Source organism: Oncorhynchus kisutch, linkage group LG15, assembly GCF_002021735.2.
Source record: "Oncorhynchus kisutch isolate 150728-3 linkage group LG15, Okis_V2, whole genome shotgun sequence".
NCBI lineage: Eukaryota > Metazoa > Chordata > Actinopteri > Salmoniformes > Salmonidae > Oncorhynchus > Oncorhynchus kisutch.
The window spans coordinates 87,290,170-87,309,672 of NC_034188.2; the positions used below are offsets into that span (position 1 = coordinate 87,290,170).

General features: G+C 45.6%; 1 protein-coding gene across 1 annotated transcript in view; it reads left to right on the plus strand.

The window, feature by feature from the left end:
• Window positions 1-5,227, plus strand: part of cux1b (cut-like homeobox 1b) — a 162,230-nt gene extending 157,003 nt beyond the window's left edge. The window contains 5 exon segments of the mRNA XM_031791238.1: window positions 1,766-1,852; window positions 2,364-2,420; window positions 2,750-2,830; window positions 2,919-2,983; window positions 3,104-5,227. Coding sequence (XP_031647098.1) covers window positions 1,766-1,852; window positions 2,364-2,420; window positions 2,750-2,830; window positions 2,919-2,983; window positions 3,104-3,152 — 339 coding nt within the window. The 3' untranslated portion in view covers window positions 3,153-5,227.
• The last annotated feature ends 14,276 nt before the right edge of the window (window positions 5,228-19,503 follow it).

Consider the following 19,503-nt stretch of genomic DNA (forward strand, 5'->3'; position numbering starts at 1 on the left):
TGAGTAGGTTCCTCTAAAGCTACCCTGGCAGGGTGAGTAGGTTCCTCTAGAGCTACCCTGGCAGGGTGAGTAGGTTCCTCTAGAGCTACCCTGGCAGGGTGAGTAGGTTCCTCTAGAGCTACCCTGGCAGGGTGAGTAGGTTCCTTTAGAGCTACCCTGGCAGGGTGAGTAGGTTCCTCCAGAGGCTACCCTGGCAGGGTGAGTAGGTTCCTCTAGAGGAACCTACTCGGAATTCGTTTACCTTTTACTCTATCTGTCTCCCCCTATAGGCTGGACTGACTTCCTGACTGACTGATCTGTCTCCCCCTATAGGCTGGACTGACTTCCTGACTGACTGATCTGTCTCCCCATATAGGCTGGACTGACTTCCTGACTGACTGATCTGTCTCCCCCTATAGGCTGGACTGACTTCCTGACTGACTGATCTATCTCCCCATATAGGCTGGACTGACTTCCTGACTGACTGATCTATCGCCCCCTATAGGCTGGACTGACTTCCTGACTGACTGATCTATCTCCCCATATAGGCTGGACTGACTTCCTGACTGACTGATCTGTCTCCCCCTATAGGCTGGACTGACCTCCTGACTGACTGATCTGTCTCCCCATATAGGCTGGACTGACTTCCTGACTGACTGATCTGTCTCCCCCTATAGGCTGGACTGACTTCCTGACTGACTGACTGATCTGTCTCCCCCTATAGGCTGGACTGACTTCCTGACTGACTGACTGATCTGTCTCCCCCTATAGGCTGGACTGACTTCCTGACTGACTGATCTGTCTCCCCCTATAGGCTGGACTGACTTCCTGACTGACTGACTGATCTGTCTCCCCCTATAGGCTGGACTGACTTCCTGACTGACTGATCTGTCTCCCCCTATAGGCTGGACTGACTTCCTGACTGACTGATCTATCTCCCCCTATAGGCTGGACTGACTTCCTGACTGACTGTTCTATCTCCCCATATAGGCTGGACTGACTTCCTGACTGACTGATCTGTCTCCCCCTATAGGCTGGACTGACCTCCTGACTGACTGATCTGTCTCCCCATATAGGCTGGACTGACTTCCTGACTGACTGATCTGTCTCCCCCTATAGGCTGGACTGACTTCCTGACTGACTGACTGATCTGTCTCCCCCTATAGGCTGGACTGACTTCCTGACTGACTGACTGATCTGTCTCCCCCTATAGGCTGGACTGACTTCCTGACTGACTGATCTGTCTCCCCCTATAGGCTGGACTGACTTCCTGACTGACTGACTGATCTGTCTCCCCCTATAGGCTGGACTGACTTCCTGACTGACTGATCTGTCTCCCCCTATAGGCTGGACTGACTTCCTGACTGACTGATCTGTCTCCCCCTACAGGCTGGACTGACTTCCTGACTGACTGACTGATCTGTCTCCCCCTATAGGCTGGACTGACTGACTGATCTGTCTTCCCCTATAGGCTGGACTGACTTCCTGAATGACTGATCTGTCTCCCCCTATAGGCTGGACTGACTTCCTGACTGACTGATCTGTCTTCCCCTATAGGCTGGACTGACTTCCTGAATGACTGATCTGTCTCCCCCTATAAGCTGGACTGACTTCCTGACTGACTGTCTGTCTGTCTCCCCCTATAGGCTGGACTGACTTCCTGACTAACTGTCTGTCTGTCTCCCCCTATAGGCTGGACTGACTTCCTGACTGACTGACTGACTGATCTGTCTCCCCCTATAGGCTGGACTGACTTCCTGACTGACTGATCTGTCTCCCCCTATAGGCTGGAGGCAGTGATGACACGGTTACGGTGCGTTACTCCTCCCAGTATGAGGAGAGACTGGACCCCTTCGCCTCCTTCAGCAAAAGGGTGAGAACAACCACACACACTTTAGGCAGATTGTGTATTGGTCAGTATGTGTTGATGTGTATTGGTCAGTGTGTATTGATGTGTATTGGTCAGTGTGTGTTGATGTGTGTTGGTCAGTGTGTGTTGATGTGTATTGGTCAGTGTGTGTTGATGTGTGTTGGTCAGTGTGTGTTGATGTGTGTTGGTCAGTGTGTGGTGATGTGTATTGGTCAGTGTGTATTGATGTGTGTTGGTCAGTGTGTGTTGATGTGTACTGGTCAGTGTGTATTGGTCAGTGTGTGTTGATGTCTATTGGTCAGTGTGTGTTGATGTGTATTGGTCAGTGTGTATTGGTCAGTGTGTGTTGATGTGTATTGGTCAGTGTGTGTTGATGTGTATTGGTCAGTATATTGGTCAGTGTGTGGTGATGTGTATTGGTCAGTGTGTGGTGATGTGTGTGTTGATGTGTACTGGTATGTGGTGATGTGTATTGGTATGTGTTGTTGTTGAGACTCATCATGTGTGTTTACAGGAACGCCAGCGCAGATACCTGAGCCTCAGCCCCTGGGACAAGGTTACCCTCAGCCTGGTGAGTCACACACACACACACACACACACACACACACACACACACACACACACACACACACACAGGGGCTGTATGTATATTATTGTACTGCCCTAGGGATATCATTTACTATTATGTATTGATTTTTATCTTACATTTTTTTACTCTTTATCCGATGCGCAATGCGGAGAACACCAGAAGAAGAATGATCATTTAATTACCACAGTGAATTATTCTAATGTTTGTTTATGCGTCAATTAATCCCATAAGGGATGGGTTGCCAACTGACTTGCATTCATTCACAGATACATGTGTGTGACAAACGGTAGTAATTCGCCCATGTGTTTTAGGGTCGTGGTATTCTCTCCAACAAGATGGCCAGAACCATTGCTTTCTTTTACACCCTCTTCCTGCATTGCCTGGTCTTCCTGGTATGTAACCTTTCACCTCCCACCACCCCATTGGCTGTTCACAGATGTCGGTGCTGATGTCATAATGAGTGTGTGTGTGTGTTCTCAGGTGCTGTATAAGACTGCCTGGAGTGAGAGCATCGGTCGAGACTGCTCTGCCTTCTGTGCTAAGAAGTGAGTACTTCATTCAGTCTTCCTCCCCCCGCTAGCAGAACAGCGGTGTCAGGTTAGGCTTGCCTTTAATTCTATCCATCTCTTCTTCTCTCAATCCCCTCCCTTCTGTCCGTCTGCCAGGTACTCGGATCACCTGCATCGTTTCCATGAGAACGGGGACAACCTGTGATGTCAACAGGGATGTCAACAAGTCGTGGCGAGACTAAGGACAGACTGGAATAGCAGCTTTATGTTCTCCAGTAGATGCTTTTACCCACTGTGGGGTGTGCTTACTCTCTGCTTTTGGGGGAGGGGGGGGAGACTAAAGGGAGGTGGCTGACATGCAAAGTTATATTTAATTTTCCAATTAGGTTAAGAGTTTTGGTTAAGGTTAGGGTTAATGTAAAGGTCAGTTATAGATGTTGGCTAGTCAGGCTGTCAGAAAAAGGGCTGTCCCCTTAGGCTCTCTCTCCCCAGCTCTCTCCCCAGCTCTCTCCCCAGCTCTCTCCCCAGCTCTCTCCCCAGCTCACTCCCCAGCTCTCTCCCCAGCTCTCTCCCCAGCTCTCTCCTCAGCTCTCTCCCCAGCTCTCTCCCCAGCTCTCTCCCCAGCTCTCTCCCCAGCTCTCTCCCCAGCTCTCTCCCCAGCTCACTCCCCAGCTCTCTCCTCAGCTCTCTCCCCAGCTCTCTCCCCAGCTCTCTCCCCAGCTCTCTCCCCAGCTCTCTCCCCAGCTCTCTCCTCAGCTCTCTCCCCAGCTCTCTCCCCAGCTCTCTCCCCAGCTCTCTCCCCAGCTCTCTCCCCAGCTCTCTCCCCAGCTCTCTCCCCAGCTCTCTCCTCAGCTCTCTCCCCAGCTCTCTCCCCAGCTCTCTCCCCAGCTCTCTCCCCAGCTCTCTCCCCAGCTCTCTCCTCAGCTCTCTCCCCAGCTCTCTCCCCAGCTCTCTCCCCAGCTCTCTCCCCAGCTCTCTCCCCAGTGTCAAGGCATAGAAACTAACTGCTTATGAAAGAGCATTTAGCCAAGTTTGTCAGACATTTTGTCATACCTTAGACCATGTTGTGTGAAAATATCAAACTTTGATTTAAAGAGTGAACTATCGATCTAAGGTCTTGGATAGTCCTCTGCTACCTTAACATTGATATATTAAAGAATAACGTTAATTAACTAAAGACAATAATTTTTAAGAGAAGTTGAGAATCTGTTTTTGATCTAAATGGATTAAAGTTTAAATTGAACTTAACGACGGTATCTTACCATTTCCTAGTACCAAAGGGATCAATATGTTTTAGTTTTGCTATATTCTGTCCCAGCCTGTAGTCTCCAATACTGATATTATTAAACTAATGATTTTGATGAATGAAGAAGTGATTGACAAGAGGGGTGTTTTGTTTTCCTTTGATTCGGGTCATTTTTAGGGTGTTGAGGAATATTGTGAAAGTACTTGTGTATTTGTCAAAGGATTTGAATATTACAATTGCTATACAACTTAAGAGATCATGTTTAAAGATGAAGTACCATCTCTGGCTTTTACATTTCCCTCTTTGAGATTACATAGTTCAGTCAAATGGGAAGAATTATCACAGCACCTGTAATTGCTATAAATCTGAATTATCACAGCACCTGTAATTGCTATAAATCTGAATTCTCACAGCACCTGTAATTGCTATAAATCTGAATTATCACAGCACCTGTAATTGCTATAAATCTGAATTATCACAGCACCTGTAATTGCTATAAATCTGAATTCTCACAGCACCTGTAATTGCTATAAATCTGAATTATCACAGCACCTGTAATTGCTATAAATCTGAATTATCACAGCACCTGTAATTGCTATAAATGTGAATTCTCACAGCACCTGTAATTGCTATAAATGTCTGAATTGAACTCGATTGGCAGTATGGTTTAACTTGTATCTTATGTTGAAGTGTACCTGTGTCATGACATGCTGTTGTTTTCTTAGGGTGGGTGTCCAGGCAGGGACATTGTTTCTAGCCAGATGAATAGGAGTGATGTGGTTGTGTTGAGGGGTCTTTGGCTCCTAGATTGATGGATTTGGACAGATGACATCACACGGGTCATGATTTCTGTTGCAGTAGTTCACAATGAAGGATTGCTGAGTCTCATGTGATTGACTATTATGATGAAATAGATTCCTATATTCCAACCACCTCCCTCCACTTGCTATTAGGACATGTATTAACTTGAGCTGCAGACCATATATCACTCTCATCACCATTCGCTATCATTCTAAATAAACTCTATGCATTTACCTGTGTGTTTTGGTCACAATGAGAGATGTCACAATATGTGGAATGATTACCTTTATTTAAGCAGGGAGTCATAGAAATATAATCAATTTATATGGGTGTTACAATGTGAATCATAATGACTGGAACCAACTTTACAGCGATTCATGTCGCCTATACATTCATGTCGCCTATACAGCGAATATATATATATATATATATATATATATACAAAATGTGATTTTCAGGTGTTCTCTCGCACTAATAGTTTGTACACACATGGTTTCAGTCTGAGTGTCGGGGTATGGGGCTTGGAGACATGTTTATTTCAACGTTGTGAAGAAACAGTTTTATAAAACCATGGCAACGCCGCCATGTTGATCTGAGCCTTGCTGTTGGACTTCAGGCTGTCGCAGAGGCACTTCCCCCTTCACTCTTCGACGTTGGTCTCCAGGCAGTAGCTCGAGCACTACCACTCAAACGTGCCAATAATTTGATGTGTTGGAATGAGAGGTCTCTTGTCTACGGTATGCGGGGGTTGTAGGAGGTCTCAGGTCTTGTGTGTGCTTCTGAGTGAGACTGAATTATTAATGTGAGGAGTCCCCTTTAAAGAGTTCCACACGTCTCTAAACTTCTTACTGGATCATTCAACTTTAAAGAGGTGTTCTGACTACAGGAAACCCACCACCACACACACACACACACACATCCACCGCTTCCTCCCCCAGACCATCTCACATCCACCCTCCAGTCAGCATAATCACCCTGGCCTGATCCAATCTTCAGAGACTTCAATTCACCTTTTTCCTCCCCCATTTACCTGTCAGCTAATCCCTCCCCCCTCACCCCACCTGCCACTCACATCTAATCATCCTCTATTCAGAGCTCCTGCTCTCTGCAGTCAGTCAGTTTTCCTCCTCTCATCAACCTCTCCATAAATATTCACCTCCGTCGTCTCTGAGATAACAGCATAGTTCTTAAAGAGTAATGTTTTAATTGCGTCGGAGGAATCGTCTCAAATGGCACTTCCTCAATAATGCATAGTTGGGATGGGTTAAATCGAATGTTATTGGTCACATACACGTTGAGTAAATGTTATTGGTCAAATACACGTTGAGTAAATGTTATTGGTCACATACACGTTGAGTAAATGTTATTGGTCACATACACGTTGAGTAAATGTTATTGGTCAAATACACGTTGAGTAAATGTTATTGGTCACATACACGTTGAGTAAATGTTATTGGTCACATACACGTTGAGTAAATGTTATTGGTCAAATACACGTTGAGTAAATGTTATTGGTCACATACACGTTGAGTAAATGTTATTGGTCAAATACACGTTGAGTAAATGTTATTGGTCACATACACGTTGAGTAAATGTTATTGGTCAAATACACGTTGAGTAAATGTTATTGGTCAAATACACGTTTAGTAAATGTTATTGGTCACATACACGTTGAGTAAATGTTATTGGTCACATACACGTTGAGTAAATGTTATTGGTCAAATACACGTTGAGTAAATGTTATTGGTCAAATACACATTGAGTAAATGTTATTGGTCACATACACGTTGAGTAAATGTTATTGGTCACATACACGTTGAGTAAATGTTATTGGTCACATACACGTTGAGTAAATGTTATTGGTCACATACACGTTGAGTAAATGTTATTGGTCAAATACACATTGAGTAAATGTTATTGGTCAAATACACATTGAGTAAATGTTATTGGTCAAATACACGTTGAGTAAATGTTATTGGTCAAATACACGTTGAGTAAATGTTATTGGTCAAATACACGTTGAGTAAATGTTATTGGTCAAATACAAGTTGAGTAAATGTTATTGGTCAAATACACGTTGAGTAAATGTTATTGCGGGTGTAGCAAAATGCCTGTGTTCATAGTTCCAACAGTGCAGTAATATCTAACTAAATGCCTGTGTTCATAGTTCCAGCAGTGCAGTAGTATCTAACTAAATGCCTGTGTTCCTAGCTCCAACAGTGCAGTAATATCTAACTAAATGCCTATGTTCCTAGTTCCAACAGTGCAGTAATATCTAACTAAATGCCTGTGTTCCTAGCTCCAACAGTGCAGTAATATCTAACTAAATGCCTGTGTTCCTAGTTCCAACAGTGCAGTAATATCTAACTAAATGCCTGTGTTCCTAGTTCCAACAGTGCAGTAGTATCTAACTAAATGCCTGTGTTCCTAGCTCCAACAGTGCAGTAATATCTAACTAAATGCCTGTGTTCCTAGTTCCAACAGTGCAGTAATATCTAACTAAATGCCTGTGTTCCTAGTTCCAACAGTGCAGTAATATCTAACTAAATGCCTGTGTTCCTAGCTCCAACAGTGCAGTAATATCTAACTAAATGCCTGTGTTCCTAGTTCCAACAGTGCAGTAATATCTAACTAAATGCCTGTGTTCCTAGCTCCAACAGTGCAGTAATATCTAACTAAATGCCTGTGTTCCTAGTTCCAACAGTGCAGTAATATCTAACTAAATGCCTGTGTTCCTAGTTCCAACAGTGCAGTAATATCTAACTAAATGCCTGTGTTCCTAGTTCCAACAGTGCAGTAATATCTACCTAAATGCCTGTGTTCCTAGTTCCAACAGTGCAGTAATATCTAACTAAATGCCTGTGTTCCTAGTTCCAACAGTGCAGTAGTATCTAACTAAATGCCTGTGTTCCTAGTTCCAACAGTGCAGTAATATCTAACTAAATGCCTGTGTTCATAGTTCCAACAGTGCAGTAGTATCTAACTAAATGCCTGTGTTCCTAGTTCCAACAGTGCAGTAATATCTAACTAAATGCCTGTGTTCATAGTTCCAACAGTGCAGTAATATCTAACTAAATGCCTGTGTTCATAGTTCCAGCAGTGCAGTAGTATCTAACTAAATGCCTGTGTTCCTAGCTCCAACAGTGCAGTAATATCTAACTAAATGCCTGTGTTCCTAGCTCCAACAGTGCAGTAATATCTAACTAAATGCCTGTGTTCCTAGCTCCAACAGTGCAGTAATATCTAACTAAATGCCTGTGTTCCTAGTTCCAACAGTGCAGTAATATCTAACTAAATGCCTGTGTTCCTAGCTCCAACAGTGCAGTAATATCTAACTAAATGCCTGTGTTCCTAGTTCCAACAGTGCAGTAATATCTAACTAAATGCCTGTGTTCCTAGTTCCAACAGTGCAGTAATATCTAACTAAATGCCTGTGTTTCTAGTTCCAACAGTGCAGTAATATCTAACTAAATGCCTGTGTTCATAGTTCCAACAGTGCAGTAGTATCTAACTAAATGCCTGTGTTCCTAGTTCCAACAGTGCAGTAATATCTAACTAAATGCCTGTGTTCATAGTTCCAACAGTGCAATAATATCTAACTAAATGCCTGTGTTCCTAGTTCCAACAGTGCAGTAATATCTAACTAAATGCCTGTGTTCATAGTTCCAACAGTGCAGTAGTATCTAACTAAATGCCTGTGTTCCTAGTTCCAACAGTCCAGTAATATCTAACTAAATGTCTGTGTTCCTAGTTCCAACAGTGCAGTAATATCTAACTAAATGCCTGTGTTCCTAGTTCCAACAGTGCAGTAATGTCTAACTAAATGCCTGTGTTCCTAGTTCCAACAGTGCAGTAATATCTAACTAAATGCCTGTGTTCCTAGTTCCAACAGTGCGGTAATATCTAACTAAATGCCTGTGTTCCTAGTTCCAACAGTGCAGTAATATCTAACTAAATGCCTGTGTTCCTAGTTCCAACAGTGCAGTAATATCTAACTAAATGCCTGTGTTCCTAGCTCCAACAGTGCAGTAATATCTAACTAAATGCCTGTGTTCCTAGTTCCAACAGTGCAGTAATATCTAACTAAATGCCTGTGTTCCTAGTTCCAACAGTGCAGTAATATCTAACTAAATGCCTGTGTTCCTAGCTCCAACAGTGCAGTAATATCTAACTAAATGCCTGTGTTCCTAGCTCCAACAGTGCAGTAATATCTAACTAAATGCCTGTGTTCCTAGTTCCAACAGTGCAGTAATATCTAACTAAATGCCTGTGTTCCTAGTTCCAACAGTGCAGTAGTATCTAACTAAATGCCTGTGTTCCTAGCTCCAACAGTGCAGTAATATCTAACTAAATGCCTGTGTTCCTAGCTCCAACAGTGCAGTAATATCTAACTAAATGCCTGTGTTCCTAGTTCCAACAGTGCAGTAATATCTAACTAAATGCCTGTGTTCCTAGTTCCAACAGTGCAGTAATATCTAACTAAATGCCTGTGTTCCTAGTTCCAACAGTGCAGTAATATCTAACTAAATGCCTGTGTTCCTAGTTCCAACAGTGCAGTAGTATCTAACTAAATGCCTGTGTTCCTAGTTCCAACAGTGCAGTAATATCTAACTAAATGCCTGTGTTCATAGTTCCAACAGTGCAGTAGTATCTAACTAAATGCCTGTGTTCCTAGTTCCAACAGTGCAGTAATATCTAACTAAATGCCTGTGTTCATAGTTCCAACAGTGCAGTAATATCTAACTAAATGCCTGTGTTCCTAGTTCCAACAGTGCAGTAATATCTAACTAAATGCCTGTGTTCCTAGTTCCAACAGTGCAGTAATATCTAACTAAATGCCTGTGTTCATAGTTCCAACAGTGCAGTAGTATCTAACTAAATGCCTGTGTTCCTAGTTCCAACAGTGCAGTAATATCTAACTAAATGCCTGTGTTCCTAGTTCCAACAGTGCAGTAATATCTAACTAAATGCCTGTGTTCCTAGTTCCAACAGTGCAGTAATATCTAACTAAATGCCTGTGTTCCTAGTTCCAACAGTGCAGTAGTATCTAACTAAATGCCTGTGTTCCTAGTTCCAACAGTGCAGTAATATCTAACTAAATGCCTGTGTTCCTAGCTCCAACAGTGCAGTAATATCTAACTAAATGCTGGTGTTCCTAGCTCCAACAGTGCAGTAATATCTAACTAAATGCCTGTGTTCCTAGTTCCAGCAGTGCAGTAGTATCTAACTAAATGCCTGTGTTCCTAGCTCCAACAGTGCAGTAATATCTAACTAAATGCCTGTGTTCCTAGCTCCAACAGTGCAGTAATATCTAACTAAATGCCTGTGTTCCTAGCTCCAACAGTGCAGTAATATCTAACTAAATGCCTGTGTTCCTAGCTCCAACAGTGCAGTAATATCTAACTAAATGCTGGTGTTCCTAGCTCCAACAGTGCAGTAATATCTAACTAAATGCCTGTGTTCCTAGTTCCAGCAGTGCAGTAGTATCTAACTAAATGCCTGTGTTCCTAGCTCCAACAGTGCAGTAATATCTAACTAAATGCCTGTGTTCCTAGCTCCAACAGTGCAGTAATATCTAACTAAATGCTGGTGTTCCTAGCTCCAACAGTGCAGTAATATCTAACTAAATGCCGGTGTTCCTAGTTCCAACAGTGCAGTAATATCTAACTAAATGCCTGTGTTCCTAGTTCCAACAGTGCAGTAATATCTAACTAAATGCCTGTGTTCATAGTTCCAACAGTGCAGTAATATCTAACTAAATGCCTGTGTTCCTAGTTCCAACAGTGCAGTAATATCTAACTAAATGCCTGTGTTCCTAGTTCCAACAGTGCAGTAATATCTAACTAAATGCCTGTGTTCCTAGTTCCAACAGTGCAGTAATATCTAACTAAATGCCTGTGTTCCTAGTTCCAACAGTGCAGTAATATCTAACTAAATGCCTGTGTTCCTAGTTCCAACAGTGCAGTAATATCTAACTAAATGCCTGTGTTACTAGTTCCAACAGTGCAGTAATATCTAACTAAATGCCTGTGTTCCTAGTTCCAACAGTGCAGTAATATCTAACTAAATGCCTGTGTTCCTAGTTCCAACAGTGCAGTAATATCTAACTAAATGCCTGTGTTCCTAGTTCCAGCAGTGCAGTAATATCTAACTAAATGCCTGTGTTCCTAGTTCCAACAGTGCAGTAATATCTAACTAAATGCCTGTGTTCCTAGTTCCAGCAGTGCAGTAATATCTAACTAAATGCCTGTGTTCCTAGTTCCAACAGTGCAGTAGAATCTAACTAAATGCCTGTGTTCCTAGTTCCAACAGTGCAGTAATATCTAACTAAATGCCTGTGTTCCTAGTTCCAACAGTGCAGTAATATCTAACAAATCACAATTTAATCACACATCTAAAAGTAAAAGAATGCAATTAAGAAATAACTAAATATTAGGACGAGCAATGTCAGAGTGGCATTGACTAGAATGCAGTAGAATAGAATACGGTATGTAAACATTATTAAAGTGACTAGTGTTCCATTATTAAAGTTACTAGTGTTCCATTATTAAAGTGACTAGTGTTCCATTATTAAAGTGACTAGTGTTCCATTATTAAAGTTACTAGTGTTCCATTATTAAAGTGACTAGTGTTCCATTATTAAAGTGACTAGTGTTCCATTATTAAAGTTACTAGTGTTCCATTATTAAAGTGACTAGTGTTCCATTATTAAAGTGACTAGTGTTCCATTATTAAAGTTACTAGTGTTCCATTATTAAAGTGACTAGTGTTCCATTATTAAAGTTACTAGTGTTCCATTATTAAAGTGACTAGTGTTCCATTATTAAAGTGACTATTGTTCCATTATTAAAGTGACCAGTGATTCCATGTCTATAGGGCAGCAGCTTGTAAGGTGCAGGGTTGAGTAACCGGATGGTAGCCGACGATTGATGGTTGATGTCATTGATGATGTCCTTTTGGGCTCCCATGTGGCGCAGCAGTCTAAGACACTGCATCGCAGTGCTTGAGGCGTCACTACAGACACCCTGGTTCGATTCCAGGCTGTATCACAACCGGCCGTGATTCCCATAGAGTCACATAGGGCGGCGCACAATTGGCCCAGCATCGTCCGGGTTTGGCCGGTGTAGGCCGTTATTGTAAATAAGAATTTGTTCTTAACTGACATGAACAAAGATTCAATCAAATTTTTAAACTTCCTGTGACATCGAGTGCTGTAGGTGTCCTGGAGGGCAGGCAGTGTGCCCCCGGTGATGCGTTAGATAGACCACACCACCCTCTGGAGAGCCCTGCGGTTGTGCGCGATGCAGTTGCCGTACCAGGCGGTGACACACCCCGACAGGATGCTCTCAGTTGTCCATCTGTAGAAGTTTGTGAGGGTTTTAGGTGATAAGCCACATTTCTTTAGCCTCCTGAGGTTGAAGAGGCACTGTTGTGCCTTCTTCACCACACTGTCTGTGTGGGTGGAACATTTCAGATCGTCAGTGATGTGTACGCCGAGGAACTTGAAGCTTTTCACCTTCTCCACTGCAGTTCCATTGATGTGGATGGAGGCGTGCTCCCTCTGCTGTTTCCTGAAGTCCTTGATCAGCTCCTTCATTTTATTGATGGAGAGGTCATTTTCCTGGCACCACTCCGCCAGGGCCTTCACCTCCTCCCTGTACGCTGTCTTGTCATTGTTAGTAATCAGGCCTACCACTGTTGTGTCATCTGCAAACTTGATGATTGAGTTGGAGGCGTGCGTGGTCATGCAGTCATGGGTGAACAGGAGGGGGCTGAGCACGCACCCTTGTGGGGCCCCTGTGTTGAGGATCAGTGAAGTGAAGGTGTTGTTTCCAACCTTCACCACATGGGGGCAGCCTGTCAGGAAGTCCAGGACCCAGTTGCACAGAGCGGGGTTCAGACCCAGGGCCCTGAGCTTGATGATGAGCTTGGAGGGTAGAATGATGTTGAAGGCTTGGCTATACAACATTCTTACATAGATATTCCTATTGTCCTATCCAGATATTCCACATTGTCCTATTGTCCAATGGCCATTTCATCGTTTGTGGATCTATTGGGGCGATATGCAAATGAAGGAGGGTCTAGGGTGTAAGGTAGAGGTGATAACTAGCCTCTCAAAGCACTTCATGATGACAGAAGTGAGTGCTACAGGGCGATAGTCATTTAGTTCAGTTACCTTTTGCTTTCTTGGGTACAGGAACAATGGTGGACATCTTGAAGCATGTGGGGACAGCAGACTGGGTAGGGAGAGATTGAATATGTCTGTAAACACTCCAGCCAGCTGGTCTGCACATGCTCTGAGGACACGGCTAGGGATGCCGTCTGGCCCGGCAGCCTTGCACCGGTTTACACGCTTAACTCTTTCACTGACGTCGGCCACGGAGAACGAGAGCCCACAGTCCTTGGGAGCGGGCCGTGTCGATGGCACTGTGTTACCCTCAAAGCGAAGAAGGTGTTTAGCTGGTCTGGGAGCAAGACGTTGGTGTCCGCGACGTGGCTGCTTTTCCCTTTGTAGTCTGTGATTGTCTGTAGACCCTGCTACATATACGTATTGCGTCTGAGCCGTTGATTTGCGACTCCATTTAGTCTCTGTACTGACATTTTGCCTGTTTGATTGCCTTATGGAGGGAATAACTACACTGTTTGTATTCAACCATATTCCCAGTCATCTTGCCAAGGTTAAATGTGGTGCTAGTAGGCGCTTTCAGTTTAGTGCGAGTGCTTGCCATCTGTCCACGGTTTCTGGTTTGGGTAGGTTTTAATAGTCACAGTGGGAACAACATCCTCTATACACTTCCTGATGAACTCAGTCACTGTGTCCATGTATACATCAATGTTATTCTCTGAGGCGACCCGGGAACATATCCCAGTCCGCACGATCAAAACAATCTTGCATGGATTCCGATTGGTAAGACCAGCGATGGATAGATCTTAGCACGGGTACTTCCTGTTTGAGTTTCTGCCTATAGGAAGGGAGGAGCAAAAGGGAGTTGTGATCTGATTTGCCGAAGGGAGGGCGGGGGATGGCCTTGTAGGCATCCCGGAAGAGAGAATAGCATTTGTCGAGTGTTTTCCCAGTGTGAGTACTACAGTTGATGTGTTGATAGAACTTCACTTCCCCTATCTCTATGCTCAACTTCCCCTGTCTCTATGCTCAACTTCCCCTGTCTCTATGCTCAACTTCCCCTGTCTCTATGCTCAACTTCCCCTATCTCTATGCTCAACTTCCCCTATCTCTATGCTCAACTTCCCCTGTCTCTATGCTCAACTTCCCCTATCTCTATGCTCAACTTCCCCTGTCTCTATGCTCAACTTCCCCTGTCTCTATGCTCAACTTCCCCTGTCTCTATGCTCAACTTCCCCTATCTCTATACTCAACTTCCCCTGTCTCTATGCTCAACTTCCCCTGTCCCCATGCTCAACTTCCCCTGTCCCCATGCTCAACTTACCCTATCTCTATACTCAACCTCCCCTGTCTCTATGCTCAACTTCCCCTGTCTCTATGCTCAACTTCCCCTGTCTCTATGCTCAACTTCCCCTGTCTCTATGCTCAACTTCCCCTGTCTCTATGCTCAACTTCCCCTTTCTCTATGCTCAACTTCCCCTGTCTCTATGCTCAACTTCCCCTGTCCCCATGCTCAACTTCCCCTATCTCTATGCTCAACTTCCCCTATCTCTATGCTCAACTTACCCTGTCTCTATGCTCAACTTCCCCTATATGCTCAACTTACCCTGTCTCTATGCTCAACCTCCCCTGTCACTATGCTCTCAACTTTGTTAGAAATAATATATTTCCCATGACGTAGTGGTGCTGAATGTAAGAAATGGTGTGGGTGTACCCCAACAACAGAATGGTGTGGGTGTACCCCAACAACAGAATGGTGTGGCCGTACCCCAACAACAGAATGGTGTGGGCGTACCCCAACAACAGAATGGTGTGGGCGTACCCCAACAACAGAATGGTGTGGGCGTACCCCAACAACAGAATGGTGTGGGCGTACCCCAACAACAGAATGGTGGCAGTGTACCCCAACAACAGAATGGTGTGGGCGTACCCCAACAACAGAATGGTGTGGGCGTACCCCAACAACAGAATGGTGTGGGCGTACCCCAACAACAGAATGGTGTGGGCGTACCCCAACAACAGAATGGTGGCAGTGTACCCCAACAACAGAATGGTGTGGGCGTACCCCATCAACAGAATGGTGTGGGCGTACCCCAACAACAGAATGGTGTGGGTGTACCCCAACAACAGAATGGTGTGGGTGTACCCCAACAACAGAATGGTGTGGCAGTGTACCCCAACAACAGAATGGTGGCAGTGTACCCCAACAACAGAATGGTGGCAGTGTACCCCAACAACAGAATGGTGTGGCAGTGTACCCCAACAACAGAGTGGTGGCAGTGTACCCCAACAACAGAATGGTGGCAGTGTACCCCAACAACAGAATGGTGTGGGTGTACCCCAACAACAGAATGGTGGCAGTGTACCCCAACAACAGAATGGTGTGGGTGTACCCTAACAACAGAATGGTGTGGGTGTACCCCAACAACAGAATGGTGTGGGTGTACCCCAACAACAGAATGGTATGGGTGTACCCCAACAACAGAATGGTGTGGGTGTACCCCAACAACAGAATGGTGTGGGTGTACCCCAACAACAGAATGGTGGCAGTGTACCCCAACAACAGAATGGTGTGGGCGTACCCCATCAACAGAATGGTGTGGGCGTACCCCAACAACAGAATGGTGTGGGTGTACCCCAACAACAGAATGGTGTGGGTGTACCCCAACAACAGAATGGTGTGGCAGTGTACCCCAACAACAGAATGGTGGCAGTGTACCCCAACAACAGAATGGTGGCAGTGTACCCCAACAACAGAATGGTGTGGCAGTGTACCCCAACAACAGAGTGGTGGCAGTGTACCCCAACAACAGAATGGTGGCAGTGTACCCCAACAACAGAATGGTGTGGGTGTACCCCAACAACAGAATGGTGGCAGTGTACCCCAACAACAGAATGGTGTGGGTGTACCCTAACAACAGAATGGTGTGGGTGTACCCCAACAACAGAATGGTGTGGGTGTACCCCAACAACAGAATGGTATGGGTGTACCCCAACAACAGAATGGTGTGGGTGTACCCCAACAACAGAATGGTGGCAGTGTACCCCAACAACAGAATGGTGGCAGTGTACCCCAACAACAGAATGGTGTGGGTGTACCCCAACAACAGAATGGTGTGGGTGTACCCCAACAACAGAGTGGTGGCAGTGTACCCCAACAACAGAATGGTGGCAGTGTACCCCAACAACAGAATGGTGGCAGTGTACCCCAACAACAGAATGGTGGCAGTGTACCCCAACAACAGAATGGTGGCAGTGTACCCCAACAACAGAATGGTGGCAGTGTACCCCAACAAGAGAATGGTGGCAGTGTACCCCAACAACAGAATGGTGGCAGTGTACCCCAACAACAGAATGGTGGCAGTGTATCCCCAACAACAGAATGGTGGTAGTGTATCCCCAACAACAGAATGGTGGCAGTGTATCCCCAACAACAGAATGGTGGCAGTGTACCCCAACAACAGAATGGTGGCAGTGTACCCCAACAACAGAATGGTGGCAGTGTACCCCAACAACAGAGTGGTGGCAGTGTACTCCAACAACAGAATGGTGGCAGTGTACCCCAACAACAGAATGGTGGCAGTGTACCCCAACAACAGAATGGTGGCAGTGTACCCCAACAACAGAATGGTGGCAGTGTACCCCAACAACAGAATGGTGGCAGTGTACCCCAACAACAGAATGGTGGCAGTGTACCCCAACAACAGAATGGTGGCAGTGTACCCCAACAACAGAATGGTGGCAGTGTACCCCAACAACAGAATGGTGGCAGTGTACCCCAACAACAGAATGGTGGCAGTGTACCCCAACAACAGAATGGTGGCAGTGTACCCCAACAACAGAATGGTGGCAGTGTACCCCAACAACAGAATGGTGGCAGTGTACCCCAACAACAGAAGGGTGTGGGTGTACCCCAACAACAGAATGGTGGCGGTGTACCCCAACAACAGAATGGTGGCGGTGTAGCCCAACAGAAGGGTGGCGGTGTACCCCAACAACAGAATGGTGGCGGTGTACCCCAACAGAATGGTGTGGGCGTACCCCAACAACAAAATGGTGGCAGTGTACCCCAACAACAGAATGGTGGCAGTGTACCCCAACAACAGAATGGTGGCAGTGTACCCCAACAACAGAATGGTGGCAGTGTACCCCAACAACAGAATGGTGGCAGTGTACCCCAACAACAGAATGGTGGCGGTGTAGCCCAACAGAAGGGTGGCGGTGTACCCCAACAACAGAATGGTGGCGGTGTACCCCAACAGAATGGTGTGGGCGTACCCCAACAACAAAATGGTGGCAGTGTACCCCAACAACAGAATGGTGGCAGTGTACCCCAACAACAGAAGGGTGTGGGTGTACCCCAACAACAGAAGGGTGTGGGTGTACCCCAACAACAGAATGGTGGCGGTGTACCCCAACAACAGAATGGTGGCGGTGTAGCCCAACAGAAGGGTGGCGGTGTACCCCAACAACAGAATGGTGGCGGTGTACCCCAACAGAATGGTGTGGGCGTACCCCAACAACAAAATGGTGGCAGTGTACCCCAACAACAGAATGGTGGCAGTGTACCCCAACAACAGAATGGTGGCAGTGTACCCCAACAACAGAATGGTGGCAGTGTACCCCAACAACATAATGGTGGCAGTGTACCCCAACAGAAGGGTGGCAGTGTACCCCAACAACGGAATGGTGTGGGTGTACCCCAATGACGGAATGGTGTGGGCGTACTCCAATGACAGAATGGTGGCAGTGTACCCCAACAACAGAATGGTGGCAGTGTACACCAACAACAGAATGGTGTGGGCGTACCCCAACGACAGAATGGTGTGGGCGTACCCCAATGACAGAATGGTGGCAGTGTACCCCAACAACAGAATGGTGACAGTGTACCCCAACGACAGAATGGTGTGGGCGTACCCCAATGACAGAATGGTGTGGGCGTACCCCAACGACAGAATGGTGTGGGCGTACCCCAACGACAGAATGGTGGCAGTGTACCCCAACAACAGAATGGTGGCAGTGTACCCCAACAACAGAATGGTGGCAGTGTACCCCAACAACAGAATGGTGTGGGCGAACCCCAACGACAGAATGGTGTGGGCGTATACCGGTCATTAGTATTCATGTAAGTAGACAGCTGATTGGGCAGCTCATTCTCCCCAGGAGGATGACGTTATTCTCAATGAGGAAATAACAAGCATGTTTGAAACAGTCTCTTTGAGGAAGGGTTTTTTAAATGTTTTTTATCCAATTTATGTTTTGGCTACAAATACGAGTATAGGATGCATCAACAAAATTATTTGGGTATGAGTTAACAGAATAGGAACTTTTAAAAGTGAGATTTTCAAATGGACAGTTACTTTAAACCCCTGTTTTAAGACTGCCCTGCGGGGTCAGGGTTCATTCAATTCCAATTCCAGGCAATTCAGGAAGTACACTGAAAGTCCAATTCCAATTCTCTCTATTGCTTTTCAATGAGGAAAATGTGAAATTGGAATTTGGTTTACTTTCTGAATTGAAATGGAATTGACCCCAAACCTGCTCCCCAGGCCAGAAGTCCTATATGTGAAGCATTCTCAGCTTACCATTCAGAAGCAGCATCATTCACTTCTTAGTAGCTGTGGAAATCTCATCCACTGATTCAACATCATTCAAGATGTTCTCTTTCGTGTTGCTAAGTACGTCCCCCCCCCCCCCCCCCCCCCCCATCATTAATATAGAGTGTGTGTGAGGGGGTCATACATTTGTCGATGGCACCATTCACCACACCCCTCCACACCTCCACCTCTCCTCCCCTCTACCTCTCCTCCCTAATTCCCTTCATCTCCTAGGGAACTCCTCTCCCCCACAACAAGCTCCGCCTCTCTCTATTTCTCTTTCACAGCGTGCAGTCGCTTCGCCCCCTGGTTCCCCCGGTCGTTGCCATGGAAACAGACCTCCGTCGGGTTGCTCCTGCTGAACACTCCCCAATATGCGTTCTGATTCGCTCTGACAGCAACTGGCCTGAGTCACCCACACATGTGACCGCCTGTCCAGCCAATCAGATGTTTAGAGGCGCCCCGCCCCTCCCGCTCTGAGCCTGCTACCCCCCTTACACCCCTTGGTGAGGCAGAGACTCCCCACCTCTCCTCCTTCCCCCAGGAGGAGACTCTGGGGCTCAGAGCAGACAGAGGCACTAATCCACTGATCATGACAACAACAAAAAAACAGTGTTTATTGAAGAGCACCCTGTGTCAAACACCGTCAAAATGAATACATTAACAACCAGGGACATTGTGTCAAACACCGTCAAAATGAATACATTAACAACCAGGGACATTGTGTCAAACACCGTCAAAATGAATACATTAACAACCAGGGACATTGTGTCAAACACCGTCAAAA